Source organism: Phoca vitulina, unplaced genomic scaffold (genome assembly GCF_004348235.1).
Source record: "Phoca vitulina isolate PV1807 unplaced genomic scaffold, GSC_HSeal_1.0 scaffold29, whole genome shotgun sequence".
Taxonomy (NCBI): domain Eukaryota; kingdom Metazoa; phylum Chordata; class Mammalia; order Carnivora; family Phocidae; genus Phoca; species Phoca vitulina.
The window spans coordinates 13,995,348-14,014,682 of NW_022589732.1; the positions used below are offsets into that span (position 1 = coordinate 13,995,348).

At 38.3% G+C, this 19,335-nt stretch overlaps 1 protein-coding gene and 1 pseudogene across 13 annotated transcripts in view; one reads left to right on the forward strand and one right to left on the reverse strand.

Moving 5' to 3' along the window:
- Window positions 1-19,335, reverse strand: part of CFAP70 (cilia and flagella associated protein 70) — a 111,406-nt gene that overhangs the window by 80,185 nt on the left and 11,886 nt on the right. For 12 of the 13 annotated variants that reach the window (XM_032423723.1, XM_032423725.1, XM_032423730.1 and 9 more), the window contains 2 exons: window positions 1,740-1,838; window positions 1,491-1,570 (listed from right to left, as the gene is read on the reverse strand). The exons of the other annotated variant lie outside the window; for it this stretch is intronic. In XM_032423723.1, the coding sequence (XP_032279614.1) occupies window positions 1,491-1,570; window positions 1,740-1,838 (179 nt within the window). The remainder of the gene's footprint in view (window positions 1-1,490; window positions 1,571-1,739; window positions 1,839-19,335) is intronic. 13 annotated transcript variants of the gene reach the window in all.
- LOC116644276 lies at window positions 5,218-6,640 on the forward strand (annotated as a pseudogene).

The window sequence follows — 19,335 nt, forward strand, 5'->3', positions numbered from 1 at the left end:
TAATCTCCCCCCGCAACCCAGGAATATGAACACAGACTAAGAAGAAAAGGTGGCCAAGGTTAGAACCTTCACACATAAGACATGGGCAGAGGAAAGAGGTCTGGTGCAGGAACCTGAGAAGGTACAGTCAGTGAGCGGGAAGTGAGAACACCAAAGGGAAGAAAATTTTAAGAAAGAGAGGCATTGAAGAATGTGACACCTCTGACCGGTATGTCTCTGGAAAGATAAGTAAAATGTCCCGAAGTTTTCTAATTTGTATCACTCAATCATGACAGGAAATACTTGAAGATGAATTGGAAACTCTTTTCCAAGGACAGGTTTATGTCATTTTACTCTTTGAGTCTTGAGAATAATCAGTGTAGATGCTTAAATATAAAAATTAGTGAGAACTCTCAAGTGAATGGAAATTAAGTGTGATATATTCTTTTCATTGAATGTGTAAAACAAGCAAACACAGAAATACTATGAACAAACATCCTAAGGACTAATAATCCATTTGACTAATTTTTCTTCTAAAGATATGTAAGGAAAATCAACATAAGTACATATAAGTATATAAGCAGGGAGACTGGACCAATGAAGGCAGACTGAGCAAAGATATATACCTCTTTCTAGCACAAGTCACATGGAATTACAGAAAGATACTAAATTATATCTTTACCTCCAATAAAAGAATAATGCTATAACATCCCTGGAAAATAAGAAATGCTATCAGTGGACTACATATTTATAGGAATCCTAGAAAGACAGAAAGCAAATTAAATCAGATCTTAAAACAAAAAACCAAACAACCTAGAAAGAAAACAACCACAGCCTAAAATAAGAGAGAGAGAGAGGACCACAGCAGATACAGGAGTGGACTATGGCAGCTCCAAGGTCAAAATCAACAAGAAGCAGGAATGGACCCACAGCAGTGGTTAATTAGGAAACTGCATTTGGAATAGTTGGGTCATTTGGGCCCTTTTCTCTCTTTCACTTTTGCAAAACAGAAGGCAGCTGTGGTATCTGCTGAAAGTGAGTGCACTTGCACCAGAGTGGCAAAAGTAAAGACCCAAGAAGCTACCGATCCCCAGGAAGAATGGAAAACACAGCCCAGAAGACAAACCAGACTAGCACAGCCTACCAATTCAGGCTTAATATGCCAGAAAGTGTGGTAGGTGCATTCACGTGTTATTCAATTTAATCCATCAGGACATTTCCTTGGTTAAGCTTTCTCTACGTGTACCCCTGGGCAAAGTAACCAATAACTACTCTGCCCACATGCCCCACTCCATTATTTAATCACACTGATTATGACCCATGACGTGTAGATTATGGACTCCTAAAGTAGGACTCTGATTTATTTATCTTTGTTTCCCAGAACTTAGCATTCTGTGTCCTTGTGAAAAGAATACACCTGATGAACTGGACTCAACTGAATCAAATCTTTATAACAAACAGACTTGGTAGACAACAGCAGGCTGAAAGTGGAGCTTTAGAACTCTGATTACCTTTACACTTGACCGAACAAGTTCTAAAGGAGAGCCTGGCACAGGGTGCAAGGGGACCATCGTTTCAAATGAACTCTCTCCTGCAAAAAGAAAGCAAATCAAGCCATAGAAGGAAGGGTTAGGCAGAGATAAATGTGTTCATCTTTTTATCAAACCCCTCAAATTCACTAACGCTGATTTTTGCACTTCTCTGGAGCTAAATTTTATGAGCTTTCCTGTATCTGCTTTTGAGCAAAGCACACATCTGACCTTCCAGTAAAGGAAGAAGGTCCACCACAGCTTGACCAAGAATTGAAGTCTTCTCATCTTTCTGTTTCTTTTCCTTTGGTAAAACTTCAGTCATAGTTACTAGAAAAATCAAAACAAAGAAAATGAGAGTATGTTTGGGTCATCCATCAGATAACCACAGTGCAGCAAACAAAGCATTGTCAAAAAAATTTAAGAGAAATTAACTTGAAACTTGAGAAGGCACCATTATTAGTGACTTCTGGTGGAAAATACTGAACCACCTCAGTGACCTATTAAATTTTTGCCTACATGTTATAGTAAAAAATAGACTTTACATCATAATCATGTACACACATATGTATAAAAGTAACTGATGTATATGATTAAAACAAAGTTCCACATAATATTCATACTTCCTAACTGAAAACCCTTAAGCATTTTGTATTCTATTTCATGTATAAGAAATCACTGGTCATGATCCTCTTCAGTTTTAGGAATGACTAGAAAGTCACAATCTGCAGTTTGAAATAATGTTCTAGATCTTTCCCATTTTGCCTAGGACTTAGTAGACCTTAGAGTGATTTACAGAGCATGCAAGGTATGTACCAGGTTTATCACTGCAGCATTACTCAGTGTATGTGCTTAAAATTTGTTATGAAAAATTTGAAATACACAAAAAAGTAGAGAGATTGGTATACTGAATGAATCTATATAGCCATCACCTGGATTTAACAATAGTTAACATGCTGTCATATTTGCTTCATCTATTTTTGTTTGCTGAAATACTTTCAAGTAAATTACAGACATCATGACATTTTACCCCTAAATACTAAAGTATACAAATTCAAAATATGGCATTTTCCTATATAATCACAATAACTTTATCAATCTAGCAAGTGTATAATAATAAAATTAAATGTAATTCCTTAATTCATCTAATGCCCAGTCTACATTTAATATTTCTTAATTATCCCAAAATTTATTTTGTAGCTTGTTTGTTCAAACTAGGATCCAAAGACCAACATGTGCTCTCTTTGGATGAGAACATCCAGTTCTCATATTTCTTACATTTCTTTTCACTTAGAACAGGCTTTTCTCCCACATACATTTTTTTCTATGACACTGATTTGTTAAAGACATCAGACCCAATTGTTTTCTAGACTGTCTCATTTTCTGGAGTTGTCTCTCCCCGACCCCACCATGGTGTTTAATTTGTTTCTCAATTCTTGTTTCCTGTAAACTTAGGCTCATCTTCAGTATTTTTGGCAAAGATAATACAATTTGATAACATACATGCCTATGTGGTATGTTATCAAACTCTCTGATCTTTGTTTTCAAAAGTAATCACAAAATACTTTTTTTAATGTCTTTTTTTTATTGTGGTAACATGCATATTAAATTCACCATCTTACTCAATGGTATTAAACACATTCACATTTTTGGTGTAACCATCACCACCATCCATCTCCATAACTCTTTTCATCTTCTAAAATTGAAACTCTATATCGATTAAACAATAATTCCCATTCTCCCCCCAACCCCGGCAACCACCAGGATCCTTTCTGTGCCTATGTATTTGATTATGTACCTCATACAGCATTTGTGTTTTTGTGACTGGCTTATTTTAGTTAGTATATTGAACTCAAAGTTCATTCATGATGTAGCATATTATGTCAGACTTTCTTTCTTTCTTAAGGCTGAATAATATTCAATTGTATATATATGCCACGGTTTGCTTATCCATTCTGTTGACAGACATGTAGATTCCTTCCACATTTTACGTTTTGTGAATAATGCTTCTATGAACATCAGTGCACAAATAATTCTTTGAAACCCTTCCTTCAATTATTTTGGATATATTCCCATAAGTAAAATTGCTGGATCATATAATTCTATTTTTAATTTTTTGAAGAATGACCAGCTTCCACGGTGACTATACCATTTTACATTCCTACCAAAAGTGCATACAGATTCCGATTTGTCCACGTCCTTGCCAACAGTTGTTTTCTGGTTTTTTGATAGAAACCATTCTAATATGTATGAGGTGATATCTCATTATAGTTTTGGTTTGCATTTCTCTAATGATTAGTGATGTTGCACACTTTTTCATGTGCTCATTGGCCATTTGTAGATGTTTGGAGAAATGTCTATTCAAGTCCTTTGCCAGTTTTTGAATTAGGTTGGTTTTTGTTGTTATATTCTGAATATTAATTCCTTATCAGATATATGATTTGCAAATATTTTTCTGCCATTCTGTGAGCTGCTTTTTTACTCATAGATAGGTCTTCTGATGCACAAGATATTTAAATTTTCATTAAGTCCAGGGTGCCTGAGTGGGTCAGTCGTTAAGCGTCTGCCTTCAGCTCAGGTCATGATCCCAGGGTCCTGGGATCGAGTCCCACATCAGGCTCCCTGCTCAGTGGGAAGCCTGCTTCTCCCTCTCCCTCTCTCCCTGCTTATGTTCCCTCTCTCGCTGTGTCTCTGTCAAATAAATAAAATCTTTAAAAAAAAATTTTTTTTTCATTAAGTCCAATTTCTCCGTCTCTCTTTTTAAAATTTTATTTATTTATTTATTTATTTATTTTAGAAAGATTAAGTGTGAGCAGGGATGGGGGCGACTAAGGGGTGTAGAATCTCAGGCAGACTCCAATCCAAGTGCAGAGCCCAACAGGGGGCTTGATACCTTGATGCTAACATCAAGACCCAAACTGAAACCAAGAGTCAGTTGCCCAACCGAGCCACCCAGGTGCCCCTAATTTTGCTCTTTCTTTTGTTACCTGTGCCTTTAGTATCCTTTTTTTTATTATTATGTTATGTCACCATACAGTACATCATTAGTTTTTGATGTAGTGTTCCATGATTCATTGTTTGCATATAACACCCAATGCTCCATGCAATACGTGCCCTCCTTAATACCCACCACGGGGCTAACCCATTCCCCCACCCCCCTCCCCTCCGAAACCCTCAGATTGTTTCCCATAGTCCATAGTCTCTCACAGCTCGGCTCCCCCTCTGATTTCCTTTCCTTCTCCTAATGTCTTCCATGCTATTCCTTATGTTCCACAAATAAGTGAAACCATATGATAATTGTCTTTCTCTACTTGACTTATTTCACTGAGCATAATCCCCTCCAGTTCCATCCATGTCGATGCAAATGGTGGGTATTCATCCTTTCTGATGGCTGAGTAATATTCCATTGTATATACGCACCACATTTTCTTTATCCATTTGTCTGTTGAAGGGCATCTCAGCTCCTTCCACAGTTTAGTATCCTATCCAAGAAATCATTGCCAAATCTAATATCATGAAGCTTTGTCCTTTATATTCTTCTAGGAGTTTTATTGTTTCCAGTCTTGCATTTAGGTCCTTAATCCATCCTGAGTTAATTTTCATATATGGTGTTAGGTAATGGTCCAAGTTCATTCTTCTGTATATGGGTATCCAGTTTTCCTAGCACCTATTGTTGAAAAGACTGTCCTTTCCTCATTAAATGGGCTAGGCACCCTTGTCAAAAATCATTTGACCATTTGTGTGAGGGGTTATTTCTGGGCTCTCTATTCTGTTCCATTGTTATATATATCTCTTTCTGCCAATACCATACTTTTTTGATTGCTCTAGTTTTGTAGTAAGTTTTGAAAACAGTAAGTGTGAGACCTCCAACTTTGCTCTTTTTCAGGCTCATCTGGGCTATTTGGGGGTCTCTTGGATTCCATATGAATTTTAGGATGGATTTTTCTATTTCTGAAAAAAAAATCATTGGGATTTTGATAGGGATTGCATTGACTCTGTAAATCACTTTGGGTAGTATTGACATTTTAACAATATTAACTTTTCCAAACCATGAATATGGGATGTATGTCAATTTATTTGTATATCTTTAATTTCTTTCAGCAATGTTTTGTAGTTTTCATTGTACAAGTCTTTCATCTTCTTGGTTCAGTTAATTCTTAGAGCTCTTTCCCATCTTGCAAGATGGTGGGCGAAAAAGCTGAGAAGCCGGATACTAAGGAGAAGAAACTGGAAGCCAAGAAGGCTGGTGCTGGTGGCAAGGCTAAGAAGGGTAACCCCAAGGCTAAAATGCCAAAGAAGGGGAAACCCCACTGCAGCTGAAACCCTGTCCTAGTTAGTGGAATTGGCAGATATTTCCCATCAGCTATGTATTCCAGAAAGGCCATGTGCAAGAAGAAGTATTTGGCAGCTAAATCCAGGGTTGAAAAGAGAAAGAAGGAGAAGGTTTTTGCTACTTTCACAAAACCAGTTGGTGGTGACAAGAATGGTGGTACCCGAGTGGTTAAGCTTCACAAAATGCCTAGGTATTATCCTACTGAAGATGTGCCTGGAAACCTGTTAAGCCATGGCAAAAAACCTTTGAGTCAGCATGTGAGAAAACTGTGAGCTAACATCACTCCTGGGACCATTTTGATCATCCTCACTGGGTGCCACAGAGGCGAGAGGGTAGTTTTCCTGAAGCAACTGAGCAGTGGCTTGCTACTTGTGACCGGACCGCCATCCCTCAATCAAGTTCCTCTGCATAGAACACACCAGAAATTCATCATTGCCACTTCTACCAAAATTGATATCAGCAGTGTGAAAATCCCCGAACATCTCACTGATGCTTACTTCAAGAAGAAGAAGCTGCATAAGCCCAGACACCAGGAAGGTGAGATCTCTGACACCAAGAAAGAGAAACACGAGATTACAGAGCAGAGCAAGATTGATCAGAAAGCTATGGACTTGCAAATTGTGCCAAAAATCAAAGCTGTTTCACAGCTTCAGGGCTACCTCTGCTCTATGTTTTCTCTCACAAATGGAGTTTACCCTCACAAATTGGTGTTCTAAATTTCTTACAAAGAACCTCATTAGGGGGAGGAGCAAGATGGCAGAAGAGTAGGAGACCTAAACTTCATCTGGTCCCAGGAAATCAGCTAGATAGGTATCAAACCATTCTGAACACCTATAAACTCAACAGAAGATCAAATAAAAGAATAGTAGCAACTCTCTGAACAGAGAAGCGACCACTTTCTGGAAGGTAGGACGTGGGGAGAAGTGAATCCCAGGCAATATTCGGGAGGATAGACGGCAGGGGAGGGGGCCTCCTTTGGCCACTTCTGGCAAGTGATAGAGCCGCGGAGCACAAAATCAGAACTTTTAGAAGTCGACTCCGCTGAAGGACGTCGCTCCAGTGGCTAAGCAGGGGGTGGAACCCTTGCTGGGACAGTGTGGTCTCAGGACTCTCGGGGTCACAGAAAGACCAGGGATGCCTGAGTGCAGCAGAGCTCCCAGGTATCAGAGCAGGGAAGCCAACTGCAGAGACAGAGCCAAGGAGTGGGCTCTCAGCTCGGGGTTGCCATAAACCGTGATCCGTGGCACAGTCGGGCCACTGCTCTTCCAGCAGGGACCCAACAAGCAGCAGATCCGGGGAGACTCCCCTTCCTCCCCTGGGAGGAGTGGCACAGGAGTGCACCACAGGAATCTGCTGGGTTTGGAGACTACAAACAGGGTCGTGTGCCAGAGATAGAAATGCTTGGTCTCAGGCTGGGTGAGCACGGAGTGTGACCGGAGACCAAGAAGAGAGGAGTGACTGACTGCTTTTCTCTGGGGCTCACTCAGAAGTGGGCCCCCAACCTCTCGGCTCCTCTGGGACCAGAGATTGGGAGGCCTCCATTTTCTTTCTCGTCCTCCAAAGCTGTATGGAAAGCTTGCAGGGAACAAAAGCTACCGAGAGCAAACCCGAGCAGATTACTTAGCCCGGCCCTTGGCGGGGGGGGGGGGGGGGGGCAATTCGGCCTCGGGCAAAGACATTTGAGAATCACTGCAACAGGCCCCTCCCCCAGAAGATCAGCAAGAACAGCCAGCCAAGACCAAGTTTACTGATCAATGAGAACGGCAGAACTCCAGCACTAGTATTCCCCTAGAATTCCATAGAATTCATGGCTTTTTTTCCCCATGATTCTTTAATCTTTCAAAGTTAATTCTTTAAATTTTCTTTATTTTTTCCTTTTCTATTTTTTTAAATTTTTCTTTTTCCCTTTTTCACCCAACATCTTATCAATCCCTTTTTTTTTTTTTTTTTTTTAAAGATTTTATTTATTTATTCATGAGAGACAGAGAGAGAGAGGCAGAGGGAGAAGCAGGCTCCCAAGGAGCAGGGAGCCCGATGTGGGACTCGATCCCAGGACCCTGGGATCATGACCTGAGCCGAAGGCAGACGCTTAACCATCTGAGCCACCCAGGTGCCCTCAATCCCTTTTTTAAAAATCTTTTTTATTTTTCATTTTTAGTGTCATATTCTATCCCTTCATTGTAGTTAACCTTATCTTTTGTATATATATAAGTTGTTCTCTCTTTAAAATTTTCGGATACAGTTTCTTCTAACAGACCAAAATATACCCTAAATTTCTAGGGTATGGCTTTGTTCTAGTCTCCTGCCTGATCACATTCTCTCCCCGCCCACTTTTTTTGTTCTTTTTAAATTTCTCTTCTTCCTTTTTTCAACCAACTTCTTATCAATTCCTTTTATAAAATCTTTTATAATTTTCATCTTTGGGCGCCTGGGTGGCTCAGTTGGTTAAGCGACTGACTTCGGCTCAGGTCATGATCCTGGAGTCCCGGGATCGAGTTCCACATCAGGCTCCCTGCTCAGCAGGGAGTCTGCTCCTCCCTCTCATGCTCTCTGTCTCTCATTCTCTCTCTCGCAAATAAATACAATCTTATAATTTTCATCTTTACAATCATATTCCATCCCTTCATCATACTTACCCTTATTTTTGTACATATATAAGTTTTTCTTTCTTTAAAATTTTGGGAGGCAGTTTCTTTTAACAGACGAAAATACACCCAAAATCTAGTGTGTGGCACTGATCTATTCACCAGCCTGATCATATTTGACCATATTCTTTTTTTTTTTTCTTTCTCCCCCCCTGGTTTCGGGTCTCTTCTGATTTGTTTAGTGTATATTTTTCTGGGGTCGTTGTTACCCTGTTAGCATTTTGTTCTCTCATTCATCTATTCTTCTCTGGACAAAATGACAAGATGGAAAAACTCACCTCAAAAAAAAAAAAAAAGAACAAGAGGCAGTACTGACTGCCAGCGACCTAATCAATATGGACATTAATAAGATGTCGGAACTAGAGTTCAGAATGACGATTATAAAGATACTAGCTGGGCTTGAAAAAGCATAGAAGCTACTAGAGAATCCCTTTCTGGAGAAATAAAAGAACTAAAATCTAACCAAGTCAAAATCAAAAAGGCTATTAATGAGGTGCAATAAAAAATGGAGGCTCTAACTGCTAGGATAAATGAGGCAGAAGAAAGAATTAGTGATCTAGAAGACCAAATGATAGAGAATAAAGAAGCTAAGAAACAGAGAGATAAACAACTACTGGATCATGAGGGAAGAATTCGAGAGATAAGTGATACCATAAGACGAAATAATATTAGAATAATTGGGATCCCAGAAGAAGAGGAAAGAGAGAGAGGGGCAGAAAGTATATTGGAGCAAATTATAGCAGAGAACCTCCCTAATTTGGGGAAGGAAACAGGCATCAAAATCCAGGTGGCACAGAGAACCCCCCTCAAAATCAATAAAAATAGGTCAACACCCTGACATCTAATAGTAAAACTTACGAGTTTCAGAGATAAAGAGAAAATCCTGAAAGCAGCTAGAGACAAGAGATCTGTAACCTACAATGGGAGAAACATTAGATTGGCAACAGACCTAGCCACAGAGACCTGGCAGGCCAGAAAGGACTGGCATGATCTATTCAGAGCACTAAATGAGAAAAATATGCAGCCAAGAATACTATATCCAGCTAGGCTGTCGTTGAAAATAGAAGGAGAGATAAGCTTCCAGGACAAACAAAAACTAAAGGAATTTGCAAACACGAAACCAGCCCTACAAGAAATATTGAAAGGGGTCGTCTAAGCAAAGAGAGAGTCTAAAAGTAACATAGACAAGAAAGGAACACAGACAATATACAGTAACAGTCACCTTACAGGCAATACAATGGCACTAAATTCATATCTTTCAATAGTTACCCTAAATGTAAAGGGGCTAAATGCCCCAATCGAAAGACACAGGCTATCAGACTGGATAAAAAAACAAGACCCATCGATATGCTGTCTGCAAAAGACTCATTTTAGACCCAAAGACACCTCCAGATTTAAAGTGAGGGCGTGGAAAACCACTTACCATGCTAATGGACACTAAAAGAAAGCTGGGGTGGCAATCCTTATATCAGACAAATTAGATTTTAAACCGAAAGACTATAATAAGAGACGAGGAAGGACACTATATCATACTTAAAGGGTCTATCCAACAAGAAAATCTAACAATTGTAAATATCTATGCCCCTAACATGGGAGCAGCCAATTATATAAGCCAATTAATAACAAAAGCAAAGAAACACATCGACAACAATACAACAATAGTGGGAGACTTTAACACCCCCCTCACTGAAATGGACAAATCATCTAAACAAAAGGTCAACAAGGAAATAAAGACTTTAAATGACACACTGGACCAAATGGACTTCACAGATATATTCAGAACATTCCATCCCAAAGCAACAGAATACACATTCTCCTCTAGTGCCCATGGAACATTCTCCAGAATAGATCACATCCTAGGTCACAAATCAGGTCTCAACTGGTACCAAAAGATTGGGATCATTCCCTGCATATTTTCAGACCACAATGCTTTGAAACTAGAACTTAATCACAAGAGGAAAGTCAGAAAGAACTCAAATACATGGAGGCTAAAGAGCATCCTACTAAAGAATGAATGGGTCAAACAGGAAATTAAAGAAGAATTAAAAAAATTCATGAAAACAAATGAAAATGAAAACACAACTGTTCTAAATCTTTGGGATGCAGCAAAGGGAGTCCTAAGAGGAAAGTATACAGCAATATAAGCCTTTCTCAAGAAACAAGAAAGGTCTCAAATACACAACCTAACCCTACACCTAAAGGAGCTGGAGAAAGAACAGCAAGTAAAGTCTAAACCCAGCAGGAGAAGAGAAATAATAAAGATCAGAGCAGAAATCAATGAAATAGAAACCAAAAGAACAGTAGAACATATCAATGAAACTAGGAGCTGGTTCTTTGAAAGAATTAACAAGATTGATAAATCCCTGGCCAGACTTATCAAAAAGAAAAGAGAAAGGACCCAAATAAATAAAATCATGAATGAAAGAGGAGAAATCACAACCAACACCAAAGAAATACAAACAATTATAAGAACATATTATGAGCAACTATATGCCAGCAAATTAGATAATCTGGAAGAAATGGATGCATTCCATTAGATGCATAAACTACCAAAACTGAACCAGGAAGAAATAGAAAACCTGAGCAGACTCATAACCAGTAAGGAAATTGAAGCAGTAATAAAAAATTTCCCAACAATTAAGAGCCCAGGGCCAGATGGCTTCCCAGGGGAATTCTACCAAACATTTAAAGAAGAATTAATACCTATTCTTCTGAAACTGTTCCAAAAAATAGAAATGGAAGGAAACCTTCCAAACTCATTTTATGAGGCCAGCACTACCTTGATCCCAAAACCAGACAAAGACCCCACCAAAAAGGAGAATTACAGACCAATATCCCTGATGAACATGGATGCAAAAATTCTCACCAAAATACTAGCCAACAGGATCCAACAGTACATTAAAAGGATTATTCACCACAACCAAGTGGGATTTATTCCTGGGCTGCATGGTTGGTTTAACATCTGCAAATCAATCAATGTGATACAATATATTAATAAAAGAAATAACAAGAACCATATGATCCTCTCAATAGATGCAGAAAAAGCATTTGACAAAGTACAACATTCTTTCTTGATTAAAACTCTTCAGAGTGCAGGGATAGAGGGTACATACCTCTATATCATAAAAGCCATCTATGAAAAACCCAGAGCGAATATCATTCTAAATGGGGAAAAACTGAGAGCTTTCCCCCTAAGGTCAGGAACACGGCAGGGATGTCCACTATCACCACTGCTATTCAACATAGTACTACAAGTCCTAGCCTCAGCAATCAGACAACAAAAAGAAATAAAAGGCATCCGAATCAGCAAAGAAGTCAAACTCTCACTCTTTGCAGATGATATGACACTTTATGTGGAAAACCCAAAAGACTCCACCCCAAAACTGCTGGAACTCATACAGGAATTTAGTAAAGTCGCAGGATATAAAATCAATGCACAAAAATCAGTTGCATTTCTATACACAAACAACAAGACAGAAGAAAGAGAAATTTAGGAGTTGATCCCATTTACAATTGCACCCAATACCATAAGATACCTAGGTATAAACCTAACCAAAGCGGCAAAGAATCTGTACTCAGAAAACTATAGAATACTCATGAAAGAAATTGAGGAAGACACAAAGAAATGGAAAAACGTTCCATGCTCATGGATTGGAAGAACAAATATTGTGAAAATGTCAATGCTACCCAGAGCAATCTACACATTTAATGCAATCACTATAAAATATCATCAACTTTTTTCAAAGAAATGGAACAAATAATCCTAAAATTTGTGTGGAACCAGAAAAGACCCCGAATAGCCAGAGGAATGTTGAAAAAGAAAAGCAAAGCTGGTGGCATCACAATTCCGGACTTCAAGCTCTATTACAAAGCTGTCATCATCAAGACAGTATGGTACTGCCACCAAAACAGACAGACCAATGGAACAGAATACAGAGCCCAGAAATGGACCCTCAACTCAATGGTCAACTAATCTTTGACAAAGCAGGAAAGAATGTCCAATGGAAAAAAGACAGTCTCTTCAACAAATGGTGTTGGGAAAATTGGACAGCCACATGCAGAAGAATGAAATTGGACCATTTCCTTACACCACACACAAAAATAGACTCAAAATGGATGAAAAACCTAAATGTGAGACAGGAATCCATCAAAATCCTAGAGGAGAACACAGGCAGCAACCTCTTCGACCTCAGCCGCAGAAACTTCTTCCTAGAAACATTGCCAAAGGCAAGGGAAGCAAGGGCAAAAATGAACTACTGGGACTTCATCAAGATAAAAAGCTTTTGCACAGCAAAGGAAACAGTCAACAAAACCAAGAGACAACCGACAGAATGGGAGAAAATTTTTGCAAATGACATATCAGATAAAGGGCTAGTATCCAAAATCTATAAAGAACTTATCAAACTCAACACCCAGAGAACCAATAATCCAATCAAGAAATGGGCAGAAGACATGAACAAACATTTCTGCAAAGAAGACATCCAAATGGCCAACAGACACATGAAAAAGTGCTCAACATCACTCAGTATCAGGGAAATACAAATCAAAACCTCAATGAGATACCACCTCACACCCATCAGAATGGCTAAAATTAACAAGTCAGGAAATGACAGATTTTGGCAAGGATGCGGAGAAAGGGAAACCCTCCTACACTGTTGGGAATGCAAGCTGGTGCAGCCACTCAGGAAAACAGTATGGAGGTTCCTCAAAAAGTTGAAAATGAGCTACCCTATGACCCAGCAATTGCACTACTGGGTATTTACCCCAAACATACAAATGTAGTGATCCGAAGGGGCACCTGCACCCCAATGTTTATAGCAGCATTGTCCACAATAGCCAAACTATGGAAAGAGCCTAGATGTCCATCAGCAGATGAATGGATAAAGAAGATGTGGTATATATATACAATGGAATATTATGCAGCCATCAAAAAAGAAATCTTCCCATTTGCAATGACGTGGATGGAACTAGAGGGTATTATGTGAAGGGAAATAAGTCAATCAGAGAAAGACAAGTATCATATGATCTCACTGATATGAGGAATTCTTAATCTCAGGAAACAAACTAAGGGTTGCTGGAGTGGTGGGGGGTGCGAGGGATAGGGTGGCTGGGTGATGGACACTGGGGAGGGTATGTGCTATGGTGAGTGCTGTGAATTGTGTAAGACTGATGAATCACAGACCTGTACCTCTGAAACAAATAATACATTATATGTTAAAAAAAAAAAAAGAAAAAGAAGAAGAAGATAGTAGGAAGGGAAAAATGAAGGGGGTGAAATTGGAGGGGGAGATGAACCATGAGAGACTATGGACTCTGAGAAACAAACTGAGGGTTTTAGAGGGGAGGCGGGTGGGGGGATGGGTTAGGCCAGTGATGGGTATTAAGGAGGGCACGTATTGAATGGGCACTGGGTGTTATACGCAAACAATGAATCATGGAACACTACATCAAAAACTAATGATGTAATGTATGATGACTAACGTAACATAATAAAAAAAAAAGAACCTAATTAAATAACTGATCCATTTAAAAAAAAGTTAATTCTTAAGTATTTTATTCCTTTTGATGGAATTGATTTATAACTTACTTTTCGTGTTGTTCACAGTTAGTATATAGAAATGCAACTGATATTTGCTGAATTTGTATCCTGCATTTTTTTTAAAAAAAGATTTATTATTCATTCATTCATTCATTCATTCATCCATTCATCCATTTGGAGAGCGGAGGGGAAGGGCCGAGGGAGAGAAAACCCAAGCAGACTCTGTGTGGGCATGGAGCCTGACACGGGGCTTGATCTCATGACCCTGAGATCATGACCTGAGCCAAAATCAAGAGTCAGATGTGAAACTGACTGAGCCACTCAGGCATCCCATATCCTGCTGCTTTACCAAAATCATTTATATCATTTATTCTGGGGTGTGTGTGTGTGTGTGTGTGATCTTTAAGGTTTTCTACATATAATCATATATAAAACTGATCATATAACCTGCAACAGAGATCATTTTATTTCTTCCTTTCCAATTTGGATGTCTTTTATTTCTTTTTCTTGCCTAACTGCTTTGGCTAGAACTTTTAATATTATTTTGAAAAGAAGTGAAAGCAGGAATCCTTGCCTTGCTCCTGATCTTAGAGGGAATATTTTCAGTTTTTCACCAGAGTATAATGTTCATTGAGAAATGTTTATATATGGCTTTTATCATTTTGAGGTAGTTTCCCTCTATTCCTACTTTGCTGAGTGTTTATTTCATGAAATGGTGTTGAATTTTGTCAAAAGCTTTTTCTCTATCAAGTGAGATTATGTGGGGGGTTTTCATTCTGTTGATTTGATTTATTACATAGATGGAGTTGTATGTTGAGCCATCCTTGCATTCCAAGAATAAATTCCCCTGGTCAAGGTGCATTAATCCTTTTCATATGCTGTTCAACTTCGTTTGCTAGTACTTTGTTGAGTACTTGTGCATCAATGTTCATAAGAGATATAGGTTTGTAGTTTTCTTATAGTGTCCTTGTCTGGCTTCAGTGTCAGGATAATGCTGGCCTCATAGAATGAGTTAGGAATATTCTCTCCTCTTCAATTTTTTTGGGAAAGTTTTAGTAGTATTGGTGTTAGTTCTTCAAGAATTTGGTAGAATTCACCAGTGAAGCCATCAGGCCCAGGACTTTTCTTTGAGAGATTTTTTTAAATCACTGATTTAATCTTCTTAATAGTTATAGTTCTATTAAGATTTTCTTTCTTTGTGCTTTAATCTGGTAGTTTTGTGTCCCTAGGAATTTGTCCATTTCATCTAGGTTATCCCATTTGTTGAATAATTTTTCATAGTACTCATTTACACTTTTAATTTCTGTATAACTGGTAGTAATATCCCCACTTTAATTTCTAACTTTAGTTGTATGAGTCTTCTCTATTTTTTCTTAGTCCGTCTAGCTAGAGGTTTGTGAATTTTGTTGATCTTTTAAAAAAACTGACTTTTGGGGGCACCTGGGTGGCTCAGTCAATTAAGCATCTAACTCTTGATTTCGGTTCAGGTCATGATCGCAGGGTGCTGGGATCCAGCCCCATGTCAGGCTCCCCATTCAGTGGGGAGTCTGCTTGGGGATTCTCCCTCTCCCTCTGCCCCTTCCCCCACTCATGTGCACTCTCTCTCTCGCTCTCTCCCTAGAATAAATAAATCTTTTTCAAAAACCTGACTTTTGGTTTCATTGATTTTCTGTGTTTTTTATTCTGTATTTTGCCTACTTCTGCTCTAGTTTTTATTATTTCCTTTCTTCTGTGGGTTTTGGAGTTTTGTTCTTCTTTTTCTAGTTCCTTAAGCGGTATAGTTAGATTGTTGATTTGAAATGTTCCTTGTTTTTTAAAATTTTGTTTACTTATTTTTAATTCCAGTATAATTAACATACACTGTTATATTAGTTTCAGGTGTACAATATGGTGATACAACAATTCTATACATTACTCAGTGCTCATCATGATAAGTGTACTTTTAATCCCCTTCACCTATTTCACCCATCTTCCCACCCACTTCTCTCTGGTAACCGCTAGTTTGTTTTCTATAGTTAAGAGTCTGTTTTTTGGTTTTTCTTTTTTTATTTCTTAAAATCCATATGAGTGAGATCATACGGTATTTCTCTCTGTTCTTTCACTTAACATTATATCCTCTAGATCCATCCATGTTTTTGCAAATGGCAAAATTTCATTCTTTTTTATGGTTGAGTAATATTCCATTGTATATATATACCACATTTTCTTTATCCATTCCTCTATTGATGGACACTTGGGTTGCTTCCATATTTAGCTATTGTAAATAATGCTGCAATAAACATTGGGGTGCATATAACTTTTTAGATTAGTGTTTTCATATTCTTTGAGTAAATGTCCAATAGGGAATTACTGGATCATATAGTAATTCTATTTTTAATTTTTTGAGGAGCCTCCATACTGTTTTCCACAGTGGCTGCACCAGTTTGCATTCCCACTAACAGTGCCTGAGGGTTTCTTCTCCACATCCTCACCAACACTGTTGTTTCTTGTGATTTTTTTTTAATTTGAATGGGCTATACTTTCATGTTTCTTTGTATGCCTTATGATTTTTTTATTGAACATTGGATATTTGAATCTAATAATGGGATAAGTCTGGAAATCAGATTCTACCCCTTCCCAGAGTTTACTGCTTTTTGTTTTATTTTTATTTGTCATTGTTGTAGGCTGTCTCTGTGCTGAGGGTCAGCCTGAGGTGTAAAATTAAGGTCTTTTCAGGTCTCCTCTGAGCCTTTCCCTGGACATGCATGGTCACTTTCTAGTTTTCCCCTTATTTGCAGTTGTTTTTAAGTGCCCTAATTGTTAATGCCTGGTTCCTGAATGGGGAAAAGGAGAAAAAGGTAAGAGGGGAAAAGGATGCTGCCCTTTAAATCCTTTGGTAGTTTCAACAGGAGAGGAAGGGTCCTACAACAACGGGATGGTGGGAGGTGCAACAACACCTTATAGCCTCTTTGTCTGCACCTCTGTGATCAGAAGCAGCAATCAGCAATCAGAGCACAGATCTACAATATTTGAAGGACAAGGTCCTTTTAGCTCATCCTGGTTCCAGCAAACTGTGTGCAAGCTACTAGAGGAACACATACATGGCTCCATGCCACATACCTAGAAGGGTGGGGAATGAGTAGCTGCTACTGTGTTTAGATCTGAAATTAACCAAAATTAATCATAATTTGCCATCTAAACCTTCCCCTATAAGTTGCAAGCCTTCAACAGACCCAGAGTTCCAAAATAGTTATATCAGACAGAATGTGGTAGTGCAAGTGTTGTGTAGGTGGGAGACAGATTCCTGGTACTTCCCACTCTCCTATCTTCCCAGAATCTTCAAAAATATGATTTTTATAATTTTCAAAAGTATACTCTATCTGTAGTAAAGCCCCATTTTTCCCCTAACATTGTTTTATCTTCTTGGTTTTGTTTTGTTTTGGCTCAATCATGCCAGAAGTTTGTCTATTCTGTTAGTCTTTTAAAGCAGGTTTTGTTCTGTAGCTCTTTTCTAGTGCTTATTTTCTAATTAATTTTTGTTCTTATCTTAATTCTTTCTTTTTATATTCTTTGGAGTTCTCTGTTATTTTAGTAGCTTCTTGAGTTAAATATTTAACTCATTTGCTTTTATTCTTTTTTATGTTAAGAGAACCATTTTATTAAAGATAGATCTTAACATATTCCATAATTAAACAATTTTGTGTCCATTGGGCATGTGTCCATTTTCTAATACACTCAGACCTTCAAAAACAAAATGGTCAAAGCCCTCTTTCATCTTTTTAGAAGAGTTATACACTATTAACAAACTTTCCACTAGCAAAGAGGAAACTTTCTTTTATACAGCTTAACTCTTGACGAATTGGAAAGAAGAGGTTCTCTGCATGAAGTAGTCTCTCTCAAGAAAACCCAAGGGGAAGATGACAGACGCTATATTGCAGAGGGTACTCATGGTCTCCAGAAAGAATTTTTTTTTTTCTGTTTTCACCTCTACCGTCACAGTTTCTAATTTGTGGGCTCTATGCAGAGGAGGGGTGGCTTTCATTGACTCATTAATTTGTGTACTTTCTTTCAGTCTTGAGCAGACAGTAATGCTTTATCATTATAAGTCCAGTGGTGTTGAGTTTCACGACTCTTCTCACTACTATGCTTTTTTCCCCTTTTAGAATGTCCCAAATTAAACTTTTTATTTTGAGATAATTTCAGATTCATATACAATTGTGAGAAATAATACAGAAAGCTATCTTGTACCCTTTTTTCCAATGGTACTATCAAGATACAGGTCATTTCATCACCACAAGGATTCTGGTTACCCTTTTAACCCATGTTACCCTTTTATTTTTATTTATTTATTTTTTTAAGATTTTATTTATTTGACAGAGAGAGAGCACAAGTAGGCAGAGCTGCAGGCAGAGGCAGAGGGAGAAGCAGACTTCCCGCGGAGCAGGGAGCCCGACACAGGACTCAATCCCAGGACCCTGGGATCATGACCTGAGCCGAAGGCAGATGCTTAACCGACTGAGCCACCCAGGTGATCCCATGTTACCCTTTAAAAGCCACCTCCACTATTCTCCTTCTTAACACCAGGCAACTACTAATTTGTTCTCCATTTCTATGCTTTGTCACTTCAAAAATGTTATATAAATGTACTTTTACAGTATGTACCTTTTAAGATTGGCCTTTTCATTCAGCATAATTCTCTGGAGATCCAGTGAGATTGGTTTGTGTCCCAGTAATTTGTTCATTTTTATTGATGAATAGCATTTCATAGTATGGCTGTATGTTTGTTTAACCCATGGAGGGACATCTGGGTTGTTTCCTGTTTTTTACTATAAAGCTCCTATAAACTATATACTGGTTTTTGTGTGAATATAAGTCTTCATTTTCTGGTATAAAGGCTCAGGAGTGCAATTGCTGGATTATATATGGTTGTTGGCATGTTTTGTTTTTAAAGAAATTGCATACTGCTTTCTAGACTGACACTTAGCATTCCCACCAGAAATTCTGACATTTGACATTCCCAGCAGGAATGTATCAGTGATCCAGGTTCTTTGCAACCTTGTTGGAATTTGGTGTTTTCGCTATTTTTAATTTTAAACATTCCCATATGTGTGTAGTGATAGGTGAGTAGTGATACCTCATTGTGGTTTTGATTTGCATTTCCCTAATGGCTAATGATGTTGAACACTTTTTCATATGTTTATATGCCATCTGTATATCCTCTTTGGTAAACTGTCTCTTCAAGTCTTTTGCCTATTTTCTAACTGGATTGTCTGGAGTATTTTTTACTGTTGAATCTTGAGTTCTTTATATATTTTAGATACTATTGCTTTG